The 26,058-nt window shown below is 48.1% G+C and overlaps 1 protein-coding gene across 2 annotated transcripts in view; it reads left to right on the top strand.

Moving 5' to 3' along the window:
• Window positions 1-26,058, top strand: part of KDM2A (lysine demethylase 2A) — an 80,342-nt gene that overhangs the window by 26,111 nt on the left and 28,173 nt on the right. For both annotated transcript variants that reach the window (XM_060175949.1, XM_060175948.1), the window contains exons 3-10: window positions 8,431-8,569; window positions 10,122-10,200; window positions 10,630-10,676; window positions 12,397-12,575; window positions 19,459-19,565; window positions 19,915-20,008; window positions 21,279-21,432; window positions 22,911-23,026. In XM_060175949.1, coding sequence (XP_060031932.1) covers window positions 8,431-8,569; window positions 10,122-10,200; window positions 10,630-10,676; window positions 12,397-12,575; window positions 19,459-19,565; window positions 19,915-20,008; window positions 21,279-21,432; window positions 22,911-23,026 — 915 coding nt within the window. The remainder of the gene's footprint in view (window positions 1-8,430; window positions 8,570-10,121; window positions 10,201-10,629; window positions 10,677-12,396; window positions 12,576-19,458; window positions 19,566-19,914; window positions 20,009-21,278; window positions 21,433-22,910; window positions 23,027-26,058) is intronic.

The raw sequence follows: 26,058 nt of genomic DNA, 5'->3' as shown, positions 1-26,058 counted from the left end.
GGACCACTGCCCAGCCCTGGCATACAGTTGTGCAGGGGTTAAGCCTGGGATTGTAGAGCCTCAGGTTAACTGTTATGCTATCTCCCCGCCCCCCAAACTGAGCCTGTCAAAAGATCGCTTACAATTATTTACTTATTTGCAAGACCGAAGGCCGAGCATCACTTGGGTACATGCTCCGCTGGTTGTTGAACTCGGAATTCATGCTTGAGAGTCGGCGTTTTATCCACTGCCACCTCCCGGGCCCGGACAGGACAGCACAGCCTTTGTGACTACAACCTCCCTTCCTCCTATACCTGACTCCTACTGCCATGAGCACATCTGTCTGGTTGGTGTTCGTGTCTGTGCAGTCATAGCATATGCCTGTTGTTTTAGACGGGCTGGCTTCAGCAGGCCGGGCTAGCTTCACGCGCGGGTAACAGAGACGACCAGAGATATCCGGCTGGGCCGGGAAGCTGTATTTCTTTATTTAGGATCAACGATTCATAAACTAAACCAAACTAATCACCGAACAGAACTCTCCTGCATCCTTCTCACATGGCGGCGCCAAGAACTCTGTCACTCTGGAACTCTGTCGGGGTTCCTTCCTGGGGCAGGGAAAAGCGGGCCGCCAAACTAGCAGGACTAAACCAATTTTCCTGGCAGGGGGAGAGCTAGACCAAACCAATGTAAAGCATACAACATATGCCTTCTGGGAGTCCGGCTGTAGCGCAGCGGGTTAAGCGCAGGTGGCGCAAAGCACAAGGACTGGCATAAGGATCCCGGTTTGAACCTCGGCTCCCCACCTGCAGGGGAGTCGCTTCACAGGCGGTGAAGCAGGTCTGTAGGTGTCTATCTTTCTCTCCTCCTCTCTGTCTTCCCCTCCTCTCTCCATTTCTCTCTGTCCTATCCAACAATGACAACAACAATAATAAATACAACAATAAAACAACAAGGGCAACAAAAGGGAATAAATAAATAAAATATTAAAAAAATAAACATATGCCTTCTTCAAGAACTCCCCTCACAGAATATGCTTTTTTAACATCTGCCTGTTTTCCTGTTTGTTCCTTGCTGAATATGCCCTATCACTTGTGTACACCACAGTTTGCTTATTCTAATTTTGATGGTTAGGGGGTTTCGTTTTATTCGGTTTTGGTCTGTTATGAACAAAGCTACGAAAAATGTTGCCTTTAAGCTTTATTTTCATGTGAGTGGCACGAGCACTGCTCAGCTCTGGCTTATGTGGTGCTGGGATCCAGCCTGGGCACCTGGCAGCCAGTCCTGCCTGCTCTCACCTTTTCACCCCTGGCCTGACTTTCCTTTATTTTAATTTTTAAATTTTCTAAAAAAATAATCTGTTTATTTATTCCCTTTTATTGCTGTTGTTGTTCTATTGTTGTAGTTATTGTTGTTATTGACGTCGTTGTTGGATAGGACAGAGAAATGGAGAGAGGAGGGGAAGATAGAGGGGGAGAGAAAGACAGACACCTGCAGACCTGCTTCACCGCCTGTGAAGCGACTCCCCTGCAGGTGGGGAGCCGGGGGCTCGAACCGGGATCCTTACGCCGGTCCTTGCTATTGGCTCCACGTGCGCTTAACCCGCTGCGCTACCGCCTGACTCCCAGGCTTTTAAAATTTTGATCCTTGTGACTTTTCCTCAAAGGGGAATGGGCTCATGTCCCAGTTTGCTCCTCAGGAAACAGAGGCCTGGTGAGGTCAGACGACTTGTCCTAAAGTTCCGAGGCTCACAGTAGTGGAGCTACACCGGGAAAGCAGGTCTTTTTACCTCAGCTTGAATTTCTTTCCATTATAACCTATTCTCCCTTTCTCTTTCCCAATGCCTGCACATGATACCGCACTCAGCTGTCTTCTCTTTTCTTCCAGTTCTCTCTCTCTTGCTTGGGCCTGTCCAGTTTGGCCCTTCTGAGTTGCTTATTTCCCCTTCAAGTTTCATCTTGGATGTTGTTGTCATCTTTAGGGAGAATTTGGCATCTCCTTCCTGTGCTACTAGAGAAAGTGTCTGTTGTCCCCATCTTCCTAACAGTAGATTTTTCTGTGTCTTGGCAGGTCAGATCCTCACTGGTCTCTCTGTGTTTCTTCCCTAGATTCTTTTTTTAAAAAAAATTATTTATTATTTATTCCCTTTTGTTGCCCTTGTTTTACTGTTGTGGTTATGATTGATGTCGTCGTTGTTGGATAGGACAGAGAGAAATGGAGACAGGAGGGGAAGACGGGGGGTGGGAGGGAGACAGACACCTGCAGACCTGCTTCACCGCCTGTGAAGCGACTCCCCCGCAGGTGGGGACCCGGGGGCTCAAACAGGGATCCTTATGCACCACCTGCGCTTAACCCACTGCACTGCCGCCCGACTCCCTCTTCCCTAGATTCTGAAGGCAGGTACTGGGACAGCCTTCCTTGCCAGGATATTGACACAGTCACAGGGTAGATACTAAAATATATAATTAATTCAGTCAAATGTAATTCCCTCTCTGCTTGTGAAGTGTGTCGCACACTTCACTCTCTTGTGTATTTACTTAGCATTTCAGTACAGCATTGTGATGTTCTGTCTGATGCCACACGTGTAGTGAGGCTTACAGGGTTCACTTTCCATTCCTACCTGCCTAGGAAGAGCAAACGGTTGCTTAATTGCATATCCAGTTTTCTCCTAGGAAGTTTCATTTGTATTCAGTTACTTTCATTTTAAAAACATTTTATCTTACTTGTTTTTGGATAGAGGCAGAGAGAAATTGAGAGAAAGGGATGTAGGGAGTGAAATCAGTTACTTTTAATATTGACAGCAGTTTCTTGAGCATTAAAGTTACAGCTGAAGATCTAGTTTATGTATTTTTTAAAATTATTTATTTATTTATTCATGAGAGAGACAGGAGGAGAGAGAAAGAACCAGACATCACTCTGGCACATGTGCTGCCAGGGATCGAACTCGGGACCTCATGGTTGAGAATCCAGTGCCCTATCCACTGTGCCACAGTTGAGGTATTTTTCTGCCTGTGGTTTTTGACTTTGAGCATCAGGCATTAGCTTCTGTTTTACTCCTCAGGAGTTGGCAGCTTCTCAGTAAGTAGCTGCCAGAGTCTACGGAATGTGCCGACTGCTGTGTGTGCGGTCGAGTCCTTGTTCTGAGCATCCACAAGCATTTGCAAGTAAAGGTAAGTGCCACCCCCTCCGGAGGGCTTCAGAGTCAGTTGGGAAAAGCCCGCATGTGCGCAGCTTGCCTGCGTCCGCCCAGTGGCTGGGTCGCGTGTGGCCGGAAAGGACTGCGCTGTCCGGGCCGGGAGCCCAGCTATAGACGCAGCTTGTTCTCAGGTGTCTCCTCTTGGAGTTGTACCTACATAGAGGGAAACTGGAAGTTATCAGAGGCAGCCGGTCATTTGGGCTGCTCCTCTGTCTCACTCACTCACTCACTCACTCACTCGTTTGTTCATCACTTTCCTTCGAAGTGCCATGGAATCCTGGAAAGGCAAAGGTGTTTTTCCTTTCTTTAACATGTTTGGAGCTCTTTTGATTTTATTTATTAATGAGAAAGAGAGGGCGTGAGAGTGCAAGAACCAGACATCAGCCTGGTGTGTGTGCTGCCAGAGACTGAACTCTGCACCTCCTGCTTGAGTCTGATGCTCTGTTCACTGCGCCTTCTCACTGACCGCATAAACAAATAGGGAAAGAGATGAACAGAGATAACCAGTGGCGACATTCTGATGGGAGCTTGGCATCATCATTGTTCTCATGACTTTTTTTTGATAGAATTTGTTGCCAAAATATTATAAACTTTATTGTTGGTTATATATGTATGAGGAGCTGAGAAAGACTAAAGCTAATATTTACTTGGTACACTGCAGTTTATCGGAGCACTGCTCAGCTCTGGCTTATGGTGGTGCGAGGGATTGAACCTGGGACTTTGGAGCCTCAGGCTGGAGAGTCTCTTTGCAGAACCATGATGTTATCTCCCCTTCCCCATTTCTTCTCCGCCCCCTCTTTCTCCTCCCCTCCCCCTTCTTCTCTCTCTCTCTCTCTCTCTCTCTCTCTCTCTCTCTTTCTCCTTTTCTAATAGGGATAGATGCAGTAGTTCAGTCTGCGAGAGGCAGAGGCAAGGAGGTTGGCTCTCACCCACTGCCTCCGGTGATTTGGCTTTGCGGCCTCTCAGAAAGCCCATTGTGAGTCTCTGGGGGTCCTGGTTGTACCCAGGCGGTGGGTGGAGCTTTTGCTGTCGCTGAAGACAGTCTCTGCCTCTTACCGCACCGTCTCCATTTCTGTGGCTTACCAGAAGTTACAGCTCAAGCGTGTGTGTGCGCTTGTGTGCTTGCGCGCAGTTAAGCCTAGAAAGTGTGGTGCCTGCATGCAGCCAAGTGACGGTGGAGCAGCTCTTTCCTGCAGGGAGTGCGCCCGAGAATAAGAGCGGTGGAGGGAGGCAGAGAGCTCCTGTGTCTGGCGGTGGGCCCCCGGGCTCTGCCTCCCTTTCTCTGGTGGAGTAGGCATGAGAGAGTGGTGGGAAAGGCGAACTCCCCACATGTGCTCTCCGCCTTTCCTTGTTGTCCTCACAATGGAAGACACCCAGTTTATCACAGTGATAGGTAGGCTTCCTGCAGTTACACTTTGCTGTTGCGGTGGATGATGGTAGCAAGAGAGAGAGCTTTTTACTGTCGTGGGTGGATTAGCATTCCGAGATTAGTGTAGTCAGAAGTGAAGACTTTTTAAAAGTATTTTATGTATTTATTCATGAGAGGGATAGGAGGAGGAGAGAGAAAAGGGATCAGACGTCACTCTGGTACATGTGCTGTCAGGGATTGAACTCAGGACCTCATCTTGAGAGTCCAGTGTTTCCTTAGCTTTAATTTTAATTGGCACCGATGGTGACAGAAAGCTTTATGCCAGCGTCACCGTGTGACATGGTGGTAGAAGGAAGGGAAGAGTATACTTGTTTCTGGGGCATTTACAATACCAGCTCTCCATCACTTGTTGATCGCTTTGCTTCTAGAGCGTCTCCTAGGCTTGAGATCTCCTGACTCTAATCTCAGGCTTGGCTGAGAGTTTGACTTTTGTGATCCAGAGCATTGATCTTGGCTCCAGAGAGAAGGGGCCGAGCAGAAAACATCCTGAGGAGGGGAGCGTGGCGAGGCTAGAGGCAGGTGTGTTCAGGGGACTCTGTCAGCTCCCAAGACTCGGCGATGGCACGTGTGACACAGCGTGCTTTATGCTGCTTACCCGCAGATGCCCGGGTCCCTTCAGGTTGAGAGCGCCTTCTGTTGGGAAGTCACCCGTTCACCCTCTAGGTTCAAGACCAATTTTTAAGGGCTGCTTCTTTCTTTGTTGCTTTTGCCTGGCACGTGCATCATCTTTGCCTTCGAGGAGCTGAAAGCGTGGCCCGCACCAAGTACCAGGCTGATCACTGCCTTCTAGTTGGAGAGGACGGCGGGAGACTGACGCGTCGTCTGTGTATGTGCGTCCTGGGTGTATCTGTTGCTAGAGAAACAGACTGAGCAGTAAACAGATGTGTTTGGAGAGCAGAGCATTCGGGTCTCACAGCTGCTCACTGGCTGGTGCAAAGCATCCTCTGCGTTTGATGCTGGGGAGGGCGGTGTTTGTGTGTGCGCACAGATGCTTGCAAGACCCTTCGTTTCCCACGCGTGACTTGGTGCTCCCTCTGCGGAGGGAGGAACGTGGGGGGGGGGGGCACCGTGTGCCTTCTCAGGTTGCATTGGCCTGGTTGTTTCGGTGGAGCCCGAACCTCATATGGCTTCAGGTCACTTCCATTTAGCTGGGGAGGGCGAGACAGCACAGCACCACAGCACCGAGCTCTCTCTCTCCGGCCCCAGGTGCCTTTGTGAGGAGAGATACCTGCAGCTCTGCTTCACCACTTGTGAAGCTTTCCCCCTGTAGTTGGGGACTAGGGGCTTGAACCCAGATCTTTGAACATTGTAACATATGCGCTCAACCAAGTGTGCCACCGCCGGGCCCCTACTTAAAAGATTTTTAAAAATATTTAATTTATTTATTCCCTTTTGTTGTCCTTGTTTTATTGTTGTAGTTATTATTATTGTCATCGTTGTTGGATAGACAGAGAGAAATGGAGAGAGGAGGGGAAGACAGAGAGGGGGAGACAAAGACAGACACCTGCAGACCTGCTTCACTGCCTGTGAAGCGACTCCCCTGCAGGTGGGGAGCCAGGGCTCGAACCGGGATCCTTACGCCGGTCCTTATGCTTTGCGCCACCTGTGATTAACCTGCTGCGCTACCGCCTGACTCCCTTAAAAGATTTTTTTTTTCTTTATTGGGGAATTAATGTTTTACATTCAACAGTAAATACAATAGTTTGTACATGCATAACATTCCCCAGTTTCCCACATAACAATACAACCCCCACTACATCCTCTGTCATCCTTCTTGGACCTGTATTCTCCCCACCCATCCAGCCCAGAGTCTTTTACTTTGGTTCAATACGCCAACTCCAGTTCAGGTTCGACTTGTGGTTTTTTTTTGTTGTTGTTGTTTTCAGATCTTGTTTTTCAACTTCTGCCTGGGAGTGAGATCACCCCATATTCATCCTTCTGTTTCTGACTGATTTCACTTAACATGAATTTTTCAAGGTCCATCCAAGATCGGCTGAAAACAGTGAAGTTACCTTTTTTTATAGCTGAGTAGTATTCCATTGTGCACATAGACCACAACTTGCTCAGCCACTCATCTGTTGTTGGACACCTGGGTTGCTTCCAGGGTTTGGCTATTACAAATTGTGCTGCCAAGAACATATGTGTACACAGATCTTTTTGGATGGATGTGTTGGGTTCCTTAGGATCTATCCCCAGGAGAGGAATTGCAGGGTCATAGGGTAGGTCCATTTCTAGCCTTCTGAGAGTTCTCCAGACTGTTCTCCACAGAGGTTGGAACAATTGACATTCCCACCAGCAGTGTAGGAGGGTTCCTTTGACCCCACAACCGCTCCAGCATTTGCTGCTGTTACCTTTTCTGATGTCTGATGTATGACATTCTCACAGGAGTGAAGTGGTATCTCATTGTTGTCTTCATTTGCGTTTCTCTGACATCCAGAGACTTGGAGCATTTTTTCATGTGTTTCTCGGCCTTTGGATCTCTTCTGTGGTGAATATTCTGTCGATGTCCTCCCCCCATTTTTGGATGGGGTTATTTGTTGTCTTGTTGTTGAGTTTGGCAAGCTTTTATATATGTTGGTTATTAAACTCTTGTCTGATGTATGGCATGTAAAGATCACCCATTCTGTGAGGGGTCTCTTGGTTTGGGTAGTAGTTTCTTTAGTTGTGCAGAAGCTTTTTAATTTGATGTAGTCCCATAGGTTTATGCTTGCCTTAGTCTTCTTTGTAATTGGATTCGTTTCATTGAAAATGTCTTTAAAATTTATGCAGAAAAGAGTTCTGCCAATATTTTCCTCTAAGTATCTGATAGTTTGTGGTCTAACATCCAAGTCCTTGATCCACTTGGAATTTACTTTTGTATTTGGTGAAATACAGTGGTTCAGTTTCATTCTTCTGCATGTTTCAACCCATTTTTTTCCAACACCATTTGTTGAAGAGACTCTGCTTTCCCCATGTAATAGTCTGGGCCCCTTTGTCAAAGATTAGATGTCCATAGGTGTGGGGGCAAAAATATATATTTTTTTAATATTTATCCCCTTGCGTTATCCCTGTTTTATTGTTGTAGTTATTATTGTTGTTACTGATATTGTCGTTGTTGGATAGGACAGAGAAATGGAGAGAGGAGGGGAAGACAGAGAGGAGGAGGAAAGACACTTGCAGACCTGCTTCACTGCTTGTAAAGCAACTGCCCTGTAGGGGGAGCCGGGGGCTCGAACCGGGATCCTTACGTTGGTCCTTGCCCTTTGTGCCACCTGTGCTTAACCCGTTGCACTACCACTCTGACTCCCATAAAGGATTTTTTAAAATAAATATTTATTTATTTTCCCCTTTGTTGCCCTTATTGTTTTGGTTATTGTTGTTATTGATGTCGTTGTTGTTGGAAAGGACAGAGAGAAATGGAGAGGGGGTGGAGACGGGGGGAGAGAGACAGACACCTGCAGACCTGCTTCACCACCTGTGAAGCGACTCCCCTGCAGGTGGGGAGCCAGGGGCTTGAACCGGGATCGTTACACCGGTCCTTGCGCTTTATATAAAGGATATTTTTAAGCAGGTCCTCTTTTTGTCCCAGTGATGGTAGACAGAACATTTAATGAACCCAACTTGGCCATATTATTGTGATAAATCAGTGTCTCTAAGCTTGGAGAGCGAGCCCTAGACTCCCAAGGAGGGGCCCTGTGACTCATCAAAAGCCTGTTCTGTGTATTCTGAGATCATCAGTTGACCTTTGCATGAGGAGAAGGTCCTGGAATAAGGGGCTGAGGCTGGAGGCAGGGGCTGGTGGGCGAGAGGAAGCACATGGTCTCACCGCACCCGCCTGTCCCGTCCGCAGCGCGGCACCATGCGGAGGCGCTACGAGGACGACGGCATCTCAGATGACGAGATTGAGGGCAAGAGGACTTTTGACCTGGAGGAGAAGCTCCACACCGACAAATACGGCGCGGATTTCGTCACCTTCATGGAGGGGAAAGGTGAGTCTTCCCTTGGTCCAGACCTGGAGCGCCTCAGCATCTGGGCAGCTGGAGGGTTTCCTGTCGATGCTGTGACGCCGTTGGCTCCCAGTTTCTCAGCGCAGCCCCAGTCCTGCCACCCCAGCCACCCCTGCTGGTAAGGACAAGGAAGCTTTCCTAGGGCAGGAGTGGCGGGGTGGCCCCAGAGACCCTCTCTGCTCTCGTCCCTCGGCTAGGGCTTAATGAAAGGCAGCGCGGCGCACGCCCTTTCACATGTGTGCCTCACCACCCCCCAGGACTGGGGTGACCCCGTGTGCCTCACCACCCCCCAGGACTGGGGTGACCCCGTGTGCCTCACCACCCCCCAGGACTGGGGTGACCCCGTGTGCCTCACCACCCCCCAGGACTGGGGTGACCCTGTGTGCCTCACCACCCCCCAGGACTGGGGTGACCCCATGTACCTCACCACCCCCCAGGACTGGGGTGACCCCATGTACCTCACCACCCCCCAGGACTGGGGTGACCCCGTGTGCCTCACCACCCCCAGGACTGGGGTGACCCCGTGTGCCTCACCACCCCCCAGGACTGGGGTGACCCCGTGTGCCTCACCACCCCCCAGGACTGGGGTGACCCCGTGTGCCTCACCACCCCCCAGGACTGGGGTGACCCCGTGTACCTCACCACCCCCCAGGACTGGGGTGACCCCGTGTACCTCACCACCCCCCAGGACTGGGGTGACCCCGTGTGCCTCACCACCCCCCAGGACTGGGGTGACCCCGTGTACCTCACCACCCCCAGGACTGGGGTGACCCCGTGTACCTCACCACCCCCCAGGACTGGGGTGACCCCGTGTGCCTCACCACCCCCCAGGACTGGGGTGACCCCGTGTACCTCACCACCCCCAGGACTGGGGTGACCCCGTGTACCTCACCACCCCCCAGGACTGGGGTGACCCTGTGTACCTCACCACCCCCCAGGACTGGGACGATCCCGTGTACCTCACCACCCCCCAGGACTGGGGTGACCCTGTGTACCTCACCACCCCCCAGGACTGGGGTGACCCTGTGTACCTCCCCAACCCCCAGGACTGGGGTGACCCCGTGTACCTCACCACCCCCCAGGACTGGGGTGACCCCTGTGTGCCCTGCAGCTTTGTGCACTTACTCTCTGGTGAGGGCGCTAGGACATGACATGTGTTGCCACGGGCAGAATTCAACTCGGGTCTGTTAGGAGAAGGCTGATGGTGAGGTTTGCTGATCACCATTCTGTGATACGACCTTCTCTTGACTGAATTCTGAACTCCTTGAAATGGAGACACAGCAGATCCCGGCTCTGCGTGCCCCCCCACACCCGCCCGTGTACCTAGGGAGTGTGAACACCACCTCCAGCTCCACCCAGGCTGCTGCTGATAGGCCTTCGGCCTTTTCTTATTTAATAATGATCGACAAGACTGTAGGATGAGCGGGGCACGGTTCCACACAGTTCCCGCCACCAGAGCTCTGTATCCTGGCCCTTGTGTCTTTCACCAGCTGTACCATGTGCCTTTCTAACCATTGTTTTCCTGTGGCCACAGATTTTAATGTGGAGTATATCCAGCGGGGTGGCTTAAGAGACCCTCTGATTTTCAAGAATTCCGATGGGCTTGGAATAAAGTAAGTGTTCATGGCCCCACTGGGTGTGGGCCCCCAGACAAAGTGGTAGTGGGAGGGTACCCCAAAGCGTTCAGGACCAGCCCAAAGTTGGTTGAAAACAATTCCCCATTTACTTTTTAAAATATGAATGGTCTTCTGTTATAAACACAGTTCATGGTTGTTATCAGCGAACAGGAAAGTGCAGGGTAGCTAAATAATAATGAATTACAGCCTACCAGCCTGAGATGATACCACACTTAACATTTTGTTGTCTGTTTTTTTTACATGCGCGCGTGCACACACATGCACACGCACACACACATACGTACGTCATTTATGTCTTTAAAGTACTTTCAGCCTAAGTATGAAGAGAGCTGTGTCTTTACTGGGGAGTTCTTAGCATCTGACAAGCATGATGCCCGCTCACCCTGACGGGTGTTTGTTTTGCAGGATGCCAGATGCAGACTTCACTGTGAACGATGTCAAAATGTGTGTGGGTGAGTAGCAGGCCTGTGCCCTTCCTGCCTTTGAGGCGAGATGCAACGCTGAGGACTGAGGCCTCGTTCGTTCTCTTGCTGAGACTCAAGGCTTTGGGATGTTGAGAAGCATATGCTACTTGGGATGGCTTCTTGGTTAGACACTGCTATTTCTTTTGCAACAGAATTTTCTGGAAATGAACTTCATAAGTTTCTCCATCTTGTACTTGTTGGAGCCTCTGTGTCTGCCAATGTGTTCTGTATATATTTTAAAATTTATTTATAGTCGATAGAGACAGAGTAGAGAGGGAGATAGGGAGAGAGACACCCACATCCCCGCTTCACCACTTGTGAAGCTTTCCCCCAGCAGGTGGGGACCAGGGGCTTGAATCTGGGTCCTTGTACACTATAACACATGCGCTCAACCAGATGTGCCAATCTCTGGACCCCTTAAATAAATTTTTTTTTTTTTAAACCAGAGCACTGCTCAGCTCTGTTGTTTGGTGGTATCACCGCCTGTGAAGTGACTCCCCTGCAGGTGGGGAGCCGGGGGCTCAAACCGGGATCCTAGTACTGGTCCTTGCGCTTTGCACCACGTGCGCTTAACCCACTGCTCTACCGCGCGACCCCCAACTCATGTTTTTTCTTTCCTCTTTCCCTAAAAGCCATCTCTGGTCAATTTGCTTTTTTTTTTTTTTAATCATCATTTAATTACTGAATAGAGACAGCCAGAAATTGAGAGGAAAGAGGGAGAGAGAGACACCTGCAGCCCCGCTTCACCTCTCAAAAAAGCTTTCCCCTTGCAGGTGGGGAGCAGAGGCTCAAACCTGGGTCCTTGTGCATTGTAACATGTGCACTCAACCAGGTGCACCCCCCCTGGCCCCTCAGTTTACTTTTATAATATATATATTTTTTATTTATTCATTTTCCCTTTTGTTGCCCTTTTTATTGTTGTTTTTAGTTATTGTTGTTGATGTCGTCATTGTTGGATAGGACAGAGAGAAATGGAGAGAGGAGGGGAGAGAAAGACAGACACCTGCAGACCTGCTTCACCGCCTGGGAAGCGACTCCCCTGCAGGTGGGGAGCCGTGGGCTTGAACCGGGATCCTTACGCGGGTCCTTGCGCTTCGTGCCACGTGCGCTTAACCCGCTGCGCTGCCGCCTGACTCCCTTATAAAGTATATTTTATTCTCACTTTGCTGCTTCTGAAGGCTCAGAGAAGTCTCAGAGCTGAGATTGAAACTTTGGTTTTTTTGACTCTGTTTTTTTCCCTCTCCCTCCTCGTTCAAGTCACTTGTTATAAGAGTCTGCTTTTGCTGTGGTTGGTTTGAGAACTCTACATTCATCTTTGTGTTCATAGTGAGGTGTTTTTGTTTGTTTCCTCCAAGGTTATTTTATTTGAGGCTTGGCAGGGGCACACCGCTAGAGGGCACACGAAACCGGATTTACACCCCTGGGTCCTTGCACCTGCTGAAATGTGCGCTCAGCCAGGTGTGCACCACCCAGCCCCCACAGTGACGGCTTTTGATGTGTCACCCTCGCCTTTTCTGCTTTCTGTTAATTCATTTTCTGTTGCTTATCCATCTCAAGTGACAGCTCTCTCCTGGTCTGTTCCTAAGCACTATAAACAAAGAATTATTTGCCTCTTTGGACTCTTTTTAAAAAAATTTTTTTAACATCCTTACTGCACTCAAGGGTATTAGTGACTCAGCAGAGCTGATCGGTGGCACTTTTGTGACAGGGAGCCGTCGCATGGTGGATGTCATGGATGTGAACACACAGAAAGGCATTGAAATGACCATGGCTCAGTGGACACGGTACTACGAGACCCCAGAGGAGGAGCGAGAAAAGCTCTATAATGTCATCAGCCTGGAGTTCAGCCACACCCGGCTGGAGAACATGGTGCAGAGGCCCTCCACGGTGAGTCTGGTGCTTTTCTCCACATTGTCATCTTCACCCAGAGAGACTGTTTATGTACTGGGAGAATTGGTAACTTCTGTCCATAAATAAGGCAGTATAAGGATTATACATGTTTGGAAAGTTCATTGGTTTCCAAAACCCCATTCTGATTCTTATCAGCAGTAATTTAATGTCGGACAGTGACTTCTGAATGCTATAGAGAGTTTTAAAAAAATGTACACATGTGGGAGTCGGGCAGTTGCGCAGTGGGGTAAGCGCACGTGGCGTAGAATTCAAGGACCAACCAGCATAAGGATCCCTGTTCGAGCCCCCGGCTCCCCACCTGCAGGGGAGTCACTTCACAAGCAGTGAAGCAGGTCTGCAGGTGTCTTTCTCTCTCTCCCCCTCTCTGTCTTCCCCTCCTCTCTCCATTTCTCTCTGTCCTATCCAGCAATGACAACATCAATAACAACAATAGTAACTACAATAAAATAACAAAAGGGAATAAATAAATAAATATTTGGAAAAAAATAGATAAAAATGTACACATGTAAGAACTCCGAGATGGAAGTTGACCTAGTAAATTTCTACCCTCTAGCTTACTAGTTGCCATGACCGTGGGATAAGTGACGGTAGAGCCTGGGGAGACGCCTTCTGTGGGACCATTAGTAGTAGGAAGTTGATGCTTCATCTTAGAGGAAAAGCTAGTTTTTGATTCTTAGCAACCACTGGAAGGCAGATACCCACCTTCTAGAAAAGTAGTGACTGTGACTAGAATGCTGAGGTGATTTATACCCCTGAAGGGAGTTAGTTTGGGTTTTGTTTGGTGTCCTCTTGGACCATTTTATTCATTTAATTCCTGGCTGAGAACTCACTTGCATTGAGTGTTCTACCTTGAGAAATGGAGCTTAGAATGTTCTGGACTTTTTTTTTTTTTTTTTTTGCCTCTAAGGTTATCTCTGGGGCTCAGTGCCTGCACTACTATTGTTATTGTCGTCATCGTTGTTGGGTAGGACAGAGAGAAACCAAGAGATGAGGGAAGACAGACACCTGCAAACCTGCTTCACCGCCTGTGAAGTGACTCCCCTGGAGGTGGAGGCTCGAACCCGGATCCCTATGCCGGTCCTTGCGCTTTGTGCCATGTGCGCTTAACCTGCTGCGCTACTGCTCAGCCCCCGAATGTTCTAGACTTCTTTCCCTTGCTTTTTCCCCCTTTCCTTTTATAAATCAAGGTCTCTGTTACTTTGTTTCCATTTTAAATTACTTAGTTATACTTTATGACTTTCAGACTTTGAATATGTAACTGCTTATGATACCCTTATATTGCACACCCATTCTTCAGCTCCCTAGTGACTGTATGTCATTATCACTGACACACTGATATGTACAGCTGGGCAGAAAAATGTCCTCAGTTATGTTAACTAATAGTATTTCCATTAAGGAAAATGTCCCCCTCCCCACCTGCAGGAGAAAGCTTCACGAGTGGTGAAGTGGGACTGCAGGTATCTCTCTCTCTTTCCCTCACTATCACCTCTTCTCTCAGTCTCTGTCTCTATCCAATAATAAATAAATATATTTTTTTAAAAAGAAAGAAAATATCCCCCTAGAATGGCAAAATCGTTTTTATGTTAATTATCATTTGTTGGGGTACATTGAAATCTAGACAGTCAGGTGGCTAGAATTTAGCCACTCAAACACGGTCCGCTTATTCAGTAACCCAGAGAGGGATGTGAGAATCACAGTAGCATTGTTTATGAGTGTTTCTCATTAGTATTTTTGAATTTCAGTTTAAAAATAAAAACAATCTGAGTGATTGTTAGCTAAAAAAGGAATCCTTGGGGAGTGGACAGCTCAGCTTGTGCTAAACACTGGATTCAGTAGTCTGGCGCCGTTTGGCATCCCCGCAAATAGCGCAAGGAGCGCCGTAGATGGAGGCGCAGAGCCTTGGTTTGTGTCTCTCTTAAAGGAATAGAATAAAAATTGGGCTGGTCAGGGCCAGGTGGTGGTACACCTGGTGGAGTGCCGTGTTACAGTGCACAAGGACCCAAGTTCAAGCCCCTCGTCTCCACTGCTTAGGGAGAAGCTTCATGATGTTGCAGGTGTCTCTGTGTATCTCCCCCCACCCCCAGTGTCTCTCTATCCAAATTAAATAAATGAGTAACCAGGAAAGTGATTCGTTGTTAACATGCTTACATGAGCCCTGGTCTCATTTCAGCCACTGCAATTACAAGAGATTTTTTTAGTGGCCAGAAGGATAGTTCAGCCGGTAGACCGCAGAACTCTAATGCCCAAGACCCCTAACTTGAGACCCAGTACCGCGTGTACTAGAGCAGAGTCTGACTTCCGCCACCCCCTCGCTTTCTTGATTTTGTTTTCTTATTTCTTTTATTTGATCGGACAGGGAGAGAATGTGAAACACCTACAACACTACTTCACTGCTCGTGAATCGTTCCCTCCCTGCATATGGGGGCTGGGGGCTTGAACCTGCGTCTTTGTGCATCGTAACATGAGCGCTCAACCAGGCGTGCCACCACACAGTCCCCTGGCTTCTCTCTCTCCGTGTGAAACTCTGTTTATCGGATATGAAATAAGTAAAAATAAATCCTCACACATGCTGTGACTCGGCCCAGGCTCACACACGTGCAGTACCACCACCACTTAAGCCAGCTGACGGCTTTGTTGTAGAGAGAGCAGGGCACCAGCCCACTACCCTGAGCCTCCCTTTGGGGTCCCCGCGTGGCGTTAGCGCTCAGATACGGGACCTAACACTTGGGGGGAGGGGGGCTGACTCCTGACCCCACCTCACCCCACCCCACCCCTGGTTTCTAATTTAGGAATGTGTTCTTTGTACACAGAGCCTTCTTTATATCATCCTTAACTTCTGATTCTGCACCTAGCTTTTGTTTTTGCTTTATGGATGCCAAGAGTTAAACTCAGGGCTGTATACATAAAATTTTCCACTGAACTATATCTTGCTTGCTATTCTGTCCTTAGTATTAATGATAAAAATACTCCTCATTAAAAAAAAAAAAAAAAGAAAGAAAGAAAGAAAAATACTGTACCATTCAAAGGCATAGCTGAACCTACTGGAGGACTCGGAAGCAGAGCATTTTTAGCATCTCAGGGCCCTGGCGCATGGCCACCAGTGCAGTGGACTGTCCCCAAAGTCGCCTGAAAGCAGATGTGCCTTTATGACCTTGTGATCGAAGCAGCGATAACCCTGCTCTGCAGAGCATTCTCTGATTATGTTCTTATTTACTTGAATGCTTTTCCCTTGATTTATCTAGGTCTTTTCAAATATATTTTTAATTTAATTCTTTTTAGGGCAGGGGAGATAGCATAATGGTTATGCAAGCACTCTTATGCCTGAGCCTCCAAAGTCCCAGGTTCAATCCCTGTACCACCATAAGCCAGAGCTGAGCAGTGCTCTGGTGTTTCTCTCTCTCTTTAAATTTTATTCATTTATTTTATTTATTTATTTATTTATTCCCTTTTGTAGCCCTTGTTATTTATTTATTTTTAATTTCTTTATTGGGGAATTAATGTTTTACATTCAGCAGTAAATACAATAGTTTGTACATGCATAACATTTCCCAGTTTTCCATATAACAATACAACCCCCACTGTCATCCTTCTTGGACCTGTACTCTCCCCACCCACCCAGCCCAGAGCCTTTTACTTTGGTGCGATACGCCAATTCCAGTTCAGGTTCTACTTGTGTTTTCTTTTCTGATCTTGATTTTCAACTTCTGCCTTAGAGTGAGATCATTCCATATTCATCCTTCTGTTTCTGACTGATTTCACTCAACATGAGTTTTCAAGGTCCATCCAAGATCTGCTGAAAACGGTGAAGTCACCATTTCTTATAGTTGAGTAGTATTCCGTTATATATATGTACCACAACTTGCTCAGCCACTCATCTGTTGTTGGACACCTGGGTTGCTTCCAGGTTTTAGCTATTACAAATTGTGCTGCTAAGAACATAGGTGTACCAAGATCTTTTTGAATGGATGTGTTGGGTTCCTTAGGCTCTATCCCCAGGAGAGGAATTGCAGGGTCATAGGGTAGGTCCATTTCTAGCCTTCTGAGAGTTCTCCAGACTGTTCTCCACAGAGGTTGGACCAATTGACATTCCCACCAGCAGTGCAGGAGGGTTCCTTTGACCCCACACCCTCTCCAGCATTTGCTGCTGTTACCTTTTCTGATGTCTGATGTATGGCATTCTCACAGGAGTGAAGTGGTATCTCATTGTTGTCTTTATTTGCGTTTCTCTGACATCCAGAGACTTGGAGCATTTTTTCATGTGTTTCTCGGCCTTTTGGATCTCTTCTGTGGTGAATATTCTGTCGATGTCCTCCCCCCATTTTTGGATGGGGTTATTTGTTGTCTTGTTGTTGAGATTTGCAAGTTCTTCATATATTCTGGTTATTAGCCTCTTGTCTGATGTATGGCATGTAAAGATCACCCAGAACATTCTGTGAGGGGTCTCTTGGTTTGGGTAGTAGTTTCTTTAGTTGTGCAGAAGCTTTTTAATTTGATGTAGTCCCATAGGTTTATACTTGCCTTAGTCTTCTTTGTAATTGGATTCGTTTCATTGAAGATGTCTTTAAAATGTATGCAGAATAGAGTTCTGCCAATATTTTCCTCTAAGTGTCTGATAGTTTGTGGTCTAACATAAAGTCCTTGATCCACTTGGAATTTACTTTTGTATTTGGTGAAATACAGTGGTTCAGTTTCATTCTTCTGCATGTTTCAACCCATTTTTTTCCAACACCATTTGTTGAAGAGACTCTGCTTTCCCCATGTAATAGTCTGGGCCCCTTTGTCAAAGATTTGATGTCCATAGGTGTGGGGGCTACTTATTTATTTTTAACCAGAACACTGCTCAGTTCTGGCTTGCGGTGGTGCAGGGGATTGAACCTGGGACTTTGGAGCCTCAGGTATGAGAACCTATTTGCGTAACCATTATGCTATCTACCCCTGCCCTCTGTGTGTCTCTCTGTGTGCATCTCTCTCTCAAAAAATAATAAATTTAAAAAGAATGAAACATTTTTAAATATCTTTATTTATTGGATAGAGACCCCAGAATTTGAAGGGGGGACAGGAGAGGAAGAGAGACACCTGCAGCCCTACTTTACCACTCGCAAAGCTTTCCCCCTGCAGATGGGGACCGGGACTCGAACCTGGGTCCTCACGCATTGTAATATGAGCGCTCAACCAGATGTGCCACTGCCCAGCCCCAGAAGACTAGAATTTTAGGGAGAAGAAAATTAGGTGCAGGAGGAGAGTAAGGTGGGCAACATTTTTTTTTTTTAATTTTTATTTATTTATGAGAAAGATAGGAGGAGAGAGAAAGAACCAGACTTTACTCTGGCACATGTGCTGCCGGGGATTGAACTCATGACCTCATGCCTGAGAGTCCAAAGCTTTACCACTGAGCCACCTCCCAGAGCACTTTTCTTTCTTCTTTAAGATATGTATTTTTTATTACATTGGAGAATTTCACACAAGGCAGAGAGAGAGAGAAACTGAAGTGCCTGCCACCTCATTGCACGCAGAATTAGGGACTGAACCAGGAACCTTAGTCATGGAAGCCTGATGTTCTGCCAGTCAAGCTGTTTACCCAGTTACTACTACTACTACTACTACTACTACTATTATTATTATTATTATTATTATTATTGGGCCCTCCTCAATCGCTATCGAATAGGCCATGGCCGGTGCGCCGCTATGTTCCATCGCTGGGGAGCCAGAGATGACCCGAACTGCCCCTGCGGCTCCAGACAGACTATGACCCACATAGTCAACGACTGCCACCTCTCCAGATTCAAAGGAGGTCTCGAAACTTTACATCAGGCTCAACCTGACGCTGTTGACTGGCTATGGAAGAAGGGCAAACGCTAGAAAAAATATATATTTTTTTATTATTATTATTATTATTATTATTTTGCTTCCAGGGTTATCGCTGGGGCTCAGTGCCTGCACTACAAATCCACTGCTCCTGGAGGCTATTTTTCCCCGTTTGTTGCCCTTGTTGTTTATTGTTGTTGTTATTGCTGTCCGTGCCCTTTGCACCATGTGCCCTTAACCCACTGCGCTACCACTGGCCCCTAGTACTATATGACCTTTTTTTGTAATGTTTCTTTATTTATTCCCTTTTGTTGCCCTTGTTGCTTTATTATTGTAGTTATTGTCGTTATTGATGTCGTCGTTGTTGGATAGGACAGAGAGAAATGCAGAGAGGAGGGAAAGACAGAGCTGGGGAGAGAAAGACAGACACCTGCAGACCTGCTTCACCGCCCGTGAAGCAACTCCCCTGCAGGTGGGGAGCCGGGGGCTCAAAATGGGATCCTTACGCCAGGCCTTGCGCTTTGCGCCACGTGCGCTTAACCCGCTGCGCTGCCGCCCGACTCCCCTGGGCGTGTTTCTTACAGCCAGGATTTAGATCTGCATTTGGGTGGCATGTTGGAGTCGTGCGACTCACATCAGGATCCCTAGCCTTCCCCCCCCCCCCTTGGCGTCTTAGCTGCTCTAATGGTACTGGGTCTTTTGACGAGTTTACAGGTATCTCCCAGACAATGCACGTTTTTAGATTGAATATCTATATACAACTAATTGTAGCAGTGCTGATGCAAAAGAGACTTTGTCTGGGTATCATCTAGTGGCTTCATCTTGATTAGTTCTGTGGTTGCAGTTCCGCTGATGGGCCTGTGAGGCCCGTCTCGTCAGGCAGTGACTCTAGACCGCCCATCCACCCCGAGGTTCACCAGCAGATTGTCTCCTGCTGGGACTAAGCTGTACTCTCTCATTGTGGAGTTTGAGGCCCTCTTCCTGTTTTGGACTCTCAGATTCCCTTTAGTGCCACTCCTTCCTTTGAGGCCTCCTTGTTTCTTCCTTTGTATAGGTGGATCTCATCGATTGGGTGGACAACATGTGGCCGAGGCATTTGAAGGAGAGTCAGACCGAGTCAACCAACGCCATCTTGGAGATGCAGTACCCCAAAGTGCAGAAGTAAGTGCCTCGTCCCCGTCTGCCCCTGTGTGCAGGGGGAACCCGGGTCGGCAGCTGGGTGGCTCTGAGGAAATACCGCACCTGTCCTCGGTGATGGGCAGGTGGTTTATTTAAAGAGTAGACCTTCCGGTCCCAGAGGAGTGCGTGTGTGAGGCTTTTACAGTCTGCGGTTACGGTGTGAACGGGAACGGACATCTCTTCCGGTAACGTCAGTACTTGCAGCTGTTTCCCTTTCCAGCTTGGAGCAGATGAGCTGTGGAATAGAGGGGACCGCACAGGGCATGTGTGGCACTGGGTGGTACGGGTCTCTTTCCTGTCAGTGCGCTAATGGGGCTGCCTTTTTGATCAGGTACTGTCTGATGAGTGTTCGAGGCTGCTACACTGATTTCCATGTGGACTTTGGTGGAACTTCTGTGTGGTACCACATCCATCAAGGGGGAAAGGTACGGCCGTGGCTCTGGAGGGCTGGAATATGAGCTTGGTTAGATGCTGTTGCTCACACATGCAACATCTGTTAAGACTCTGGGATGGCACCAGTAAGAGGTGGTCCTCGTTCATGTCTAGAGAGAACCCTCGCTGATGCTACTTTCTTGGCTGGAGTTCAGGAAGACTACCATCTAGCCCACTGTCACTACACTGGTACTCGCACGGCACTTGTAAACCCCCGCAGTCCTGTGTTTAGATTCCCAGAGTAGCGAAGGCAAGGAGTGGTTTTAAGAGTATAAATGCTGTGCGCGGAAGTCAACACAGCACACACAGGTTTCCGTAGGTGGAGCAGATGGCATATTGGTTATGCAAAAAGGATTTCATGCCTGAGGCTCCAAAGCCCCAGGTTCAATTCCGCGCCACCTCCCTTCCCTCATCCCACCATTATAGCGGGAGCTGAGCAATGTGATGGTCAAATGTCAAATAAACAAATTTGGGATATATTCGCAAAGAAATCAGTAAATTAAGGTATGAGCCCCCGAGCCTTACAAAGAGGCATCGGTCTGAAATGTGGTCATGGAAAGAAAGTCCTTACGTCTTCTCTAAGGATATAAATCAGTGTGGAAAGATTATCAGTAGCCGTAAAGAATCATATTTGGGCAGGGAGACGGCATAACGATTATGCTGAAGACTCACCTGCCTAAGGCTCTGAGGTCCCAGGTTCAATCCCAAGCACCACCATAAGCCAGAGCTGAGCAGTGCTCTAGTCTTTCTGTATCTCTCCTTAATATAAAATAAATAGAATGTTAAAAGGTAAATAAAGGCATAATGCTTTTAAAAACTAGACCTCCCATCCCAAAGTCACTTGGTCTCCAGGGGTTCTGTTTAAGTGTGTCCTCTTAATCATAGTTACTACCTAGAAACAGAGCAACCCAGACTTCTCTCTTGAAGCTGTTATCCCTGACTTACTGTGCTTCTTAGAGCCATAGAGGCCAAACAGTCAGGGCCAAGCAAGTTGCTGGCTGAGTAGCAAACCAGATGCCCCATTCTCTGAGTCTTGGATGAGAGTTCAGGGTTCTGCCGTCAAGCCCTGGGGAAGCCCTAATGTGCTTAGATTAAGTGGAGGCCAAAAAAAAAAAAAGTTTTACTTGTTGACTTCTCTCGAATTTTTCCACTGGTAAGGTTTTGTAGACGAATTGGCCTTAACTTTGTTCCTGTTTGTCGGTTGAGGGAGGTGACTGGGTCATGTCAATGGCTGTTAACGGACTGAAGTCTTTTAACTCACAGGTCTTCTGGCTCATCCCCCCTACAGCCCACAACCTGGAGCTGTACGAGAATTGGCTGCTGTCAGGGAAACAGGGAGACATCTTTCTGGGTGACCGGGTGTCAGATTGCCAGCGCATTGAGCTCAAGCAAGGCTATACCTTCGTCATCCCCTCAGGTAAGCAAGACAGAGGGCTGCCTAGGCCGGCCCCATCTTCTCTTAAGGGAGGCGAATGAACCTGTCACCCCAAGACCCATGCTGTTGGTCAGGCAGAACACAGCCATGTCCTCCCGCCCTTTGGGGCTTGTGCAGGAGGCCTTGGGTCTAGTGCCGGGGCTTCATGCCTGTGTGATTCTGCTACTCTGCTGAACTGTTGTTGTTGTTAGTGATCTTTATTTATTTATTGGATAGAGATAGCTAGAGATTAAGAGGAAGGAGGAGATAGGGAGAGAGACAGAGAGACGCCTGCAGCACAGCTCCACCACTTGCGGGTGGGAACCAGGGGCTTGAACCTGGGCCTTGAGCATTGTAACGTGTGTGCTCAACCAGGTGCGCCGCTGCCTGGTCCTGAACTGTTTCTCTTTTAGAGACAGGAAGAGAAAGAAGTGAAACATCACAGCGTTGCTCCATTGTTCATAGTGCTTCTCTGGTGCTGTGCACGGTGCTCCTTGTAGTTCTGGGGACTAATCCAGCTTCTCCCACGTAGCCAGGTGTGTGCTCCACTGAGTGAGCTGTTTCCCAGCACCAGGAAGAGTTTTTAACGGCAGCGATTCTCCACCTGAGGCTCATTTCAGGAGTGAGGGTCATTCACCACCTGCATGTTGGGCCTGCAGATGCTCCTAGATTTCAGATCCTCTGGGGCTAAGACTCACCAGCGTTACACACCCTCTGACTAACACCTGCCGTCTCTCTCTGTGAATGCTTATTTACTCATGAGAGAGAGAGCTCAAGAGCATCACTCTGGCACGTGCAGCTGGAGATGAAAGTCTGGGCCTCGTGCATCTAAGCCTGTCATTTTACCCACTGAGCCACTTTGGGGGCTCCTGTGCCGCTGACTCTTCTAAGGGCGACTAGAGGCCAGAGTGTGGACTCGAGTCACCTTTTTGGATTATGTCAGTAGTTTCAAAATGAATGCCTCGGAAATACATCGCTTTTTGGAGTCAGTTACTGGAATTCTGATTGTGAGAGGGCCAGGGAGATAGCAAAGTGGTTTATACAACAGACTTTGATGCACTGAGCTTCCAGGTTCAATGCCTGGCATCCCTATAAGCTAGAGCTGTGAGCTTACCTGCGCACTGCCAAATACTGAAGCCCCAGACTTGTTTTGAGTATTAATGAGAATATATGTAGACTGTCTCATCCAACTTCTGGCTCACTGTAGGCACCCCAGCATATGGAAGCAGCATTTATTAAAGTTCCTTATGTGCTAAGCGCCTTGCATGCACTGTACCAGGCGGTGCTTATCGGCAGCTGGAGAAAGTGGTGCCTACTCTGATATCACAGAGGTTATTGGGACTCGGAGAGGTTAGTGTCTTGACCAACCAGTAAGGGGCAGGACCGGAACTAAAATAGGTTATTTTTAAAAAGGAGTCCCGTGCTAGTTCTCTGAGAGCCTTGCTAGCGGGTGAGCTCACAGCCACTGCCTCCTCTCCTAGGCTGGATCCACGCTGTGTACACTCCTATGGACACGCTGGTGTTTGGAGGCAACTTTCTACATAGCTTCAATATCCCCATGCAGTTAAAAATATACAACATCGAAGACCGCACGCGGGTAAGAAATCTTCTCATCAGATATGAAGAGGTCTACTACATTGAATCGGATGTTAACAAGAAATCTATCAGGGGTCTGGGTGGTGGCACACACGTCGCAGTGCATATGATATGAACCTGGTTCACACCCCCAGTCCCCACCTGCAGAGGGAAAGCTTCACAAATGGTGAAGCAGGGATGCAGGTGTCTTTCTGTCTTTCTCCTTCTCTGTCTCCTCTTCCCCTCTCAGTTTCTCTCTGTCTCTATCCAATAATAAATAAATAAAAATTATTGAAAAATATCTTTAAGAAAAGAAATCAATCAATAGTTCATCTCCAAACTACAACTTTACTTTGTGTTAAAATGCAGTTGACATTTCAGGAACCCTGAGAAGAAAATTTCAACAAAATGTTCATGCTTAGAGGGAGGGTAGATAGCATAATGGTTATGCAAATAGACGGGGGCCGGCAGTAGCGCAGCAGGTTAAGCACACAGGGTACAAAGTGCAAAGACCGACATTAGGATCCTGGTTCGAGCCCCAGGCTTCCCGCCTGCGGGGGGGGGGGGGGGTCACTTCACAAGTGTTGAAACAGGTCTGCAGGTGTCTGTCTTTCTCTCCCCCTCCTAACGATTTTCTGTGCTGTCCAACAATAACAGCTATAACAACAGCAACAAAATGGGAGGGAATGGCTACCAGGAGATTCATAGTGCAGGCGCTGTGCCCCAGCAATAACTCTAGAGGCAAAACAAACAGACTCTGATGTCTCAGGTTCAGTCCCCCGCACCACCATAAGACAGAGCTGATCAGTCAGTGCTCTGGTTAAGTGGAAGAAGAAAAAAAAATCAAGAGGGAATAGGGAGATAGAAAGGGAAGAGAAACAGAGAGATCCCTCCAGCCCTGCTTCACCAGGGAACCTGGGGCTCAAACCCGCTTTGTGCATTGTAACATGTGCACTCAACCAGGTGTGCCACCACCCAGTCCCGTGACTTCCTTAACTGTATTTTTTACTTTGTGATCTCCCCCACCCCATCTGAAATAAAAAATAATGAAAATGACCCAGGTGCAGAGGACTGAGACCCCAGAGACGGGGGTGGGTGGGAATGGGGAGCAAAAGCAAGCCCCCTGGGGGCCCAGTGGTGACTGGGAGCATGGGTAAAGTGGAAGGTCATTGCAGGGGGTGTGCTATCTTGACTAGTCTTAACACACAACTCCCAGCAGAGTACTGAAGTACTTAAGAATTTGGGATTGTTGGGAGTCAGGCGGTAGCGCAGCGATTAAGCACAGGTGGCACAAAGCAAAGCACAAGGACCGGCGGAAGGATCCGGGTTTGAGCCCCCGGCTCCCCATCTGCAGGGGAGTCGCTTCACAAGCAGTGAAGCAGGTCTGCAGGTGTCTGTCTTTCTCTCCCCCTCTCTGTCTTCCCCTCCTCTCTCCATGTCTCTCTGTCCTATCCAACAATGACGACATCAATAATAACTACAACAGTAAAACAAGGGCAACAAAAGGGAATAAAATATTTTTTAAAAAAAGAATTTGGGATTGTCCTAAAATTTTAATAAAGATCCTTCCTGAAAAGTCTAACGTTTAAATGGCAAGTGGAAAAGCACAGTGTATCGCACTTATTGGGGGGGGGGGGAGCCTGAGGAATTATCGATTCTTGTTTGTCCCACCTACTTAACAGATGTGTAAGTCTGACTTTTTCTTTTTAATGAGCGTGAAAGAGAAAGTACCGTCTGGTTGTGCCCCCACCCCCACCCCCCAGCACCACACAAACTCTGGCTGATGGTGATTCTGGGGGTTGATCCTGTGACCTCAGAGCCGCAGGCTTGAAAGGCTTTTGCAGAACCTCCATGCTGTCTCCCCAGCCCCCCCTTTTTTTTTATTAACCAGAGCACTGGTTCAGCTCTGGCTTGTGGTGTAGGGGATTGAACCTGGGACCTCAAGCATGACCATTATGCTATCTCCTCCGCCCAGACTTTACCTTGAAAGCTAGCTTTTCTAAAGGGAGCAGAACACTGAAATCACTATTGTTATTTTCACACTGGGCTTTCTCTCTTCTCATTTCTTGCTGATTTGCTTTCTCTGCTATGGTATAATGAAAGGGGGGGTTTTGTTTGTTTGTTTGTTTTGCCTCCAGGGTTATCGCTGGAGCTCAATGCTTGCACTACGAACCCACTGCTCCTGGAGGCCATTTTTCACATATTGTTGCCCTTGTTAATGTTATTGTTGCCATTGCTATTGTTGGATGGGATAGAGAGAAATCAGAGGAGATGGAGAAGACAGAGGGGGAGAGAAAGATAGACATCTGCAGGCCTGCTTCACTGCCCATGAAATGACCTCCCTGCGGGTGGGGAACCAGAGGCTTGAACCAGGATCCTTACACCAGTCCTTGCGCTTTACACCATGTGCACTAAACCCACTGCGCCTGGACCCCACTTTTTTTTTTTTAACTAATATTGAACCTAATAATTTCTTTTTTTATTTTATTTTATTTTTATTTTTATTTTTTTTCCTCCAGGGTTATTGCTGGGCTCGGTGCCTGCACCATGAATCCACCGCTCCTGGAGGCCATTTTTCCCCCTTTTTGTTGCCCTAGTTGTTGCAGCCTCGTTGCGGTTATTATTGCCATTGTTGACGTTGCTTTGTTGTTGGATAGGACAGAGAGAAATGGAGAGAGGAGGGGAAGACAGAGAGAGGGGAGAGAAAGATAGACACCTGCAGTCCTGCTTCACCGCCCGTGAAGCGACTCCCCTGCAGGTGGGGAGCCGGGGGCTCGAACCGGGATCCTTACGCCGGTCCCTGCGCTTTGCGCCACGTGTGCTTAACCCACTGCGCCACCGCCCGACTCCCGAACCTAATAATTTCATGCTACTTCTAGAGAGATTGGAAAGATGGTACTTGGTGGGGCCAGGTGGTGGCGCACCTGGTTAAGCGCACGTTACAACGTGCAGTGACTGGATTCGAACCCCCAGCCACCACCTGCAGGGGGAAAACTTTGTGAGTAGTGAAGCAGTGTTGCAGGTGCTTCTCTTCCTCTCTGTCCCCCCAACCCT

This window comes from Erinaceus europaeus, chromosome 17 (genome assembly GCF_950295315.1).
Source record: "Erinaceus europaeus chromosome 17, mEriEur2.1, whole genome shotgun sequence".
Classification (NCBI taxonomy): Eukaryota; Metazoa; Chordata; class Mammalia; order Eulipotyphla; family Erinaceidae; genus Erinaceus; species Erinaceus europaeus.
This window is presented reverse-complemented; position numbering and strand designations above follow the sequence as displayed.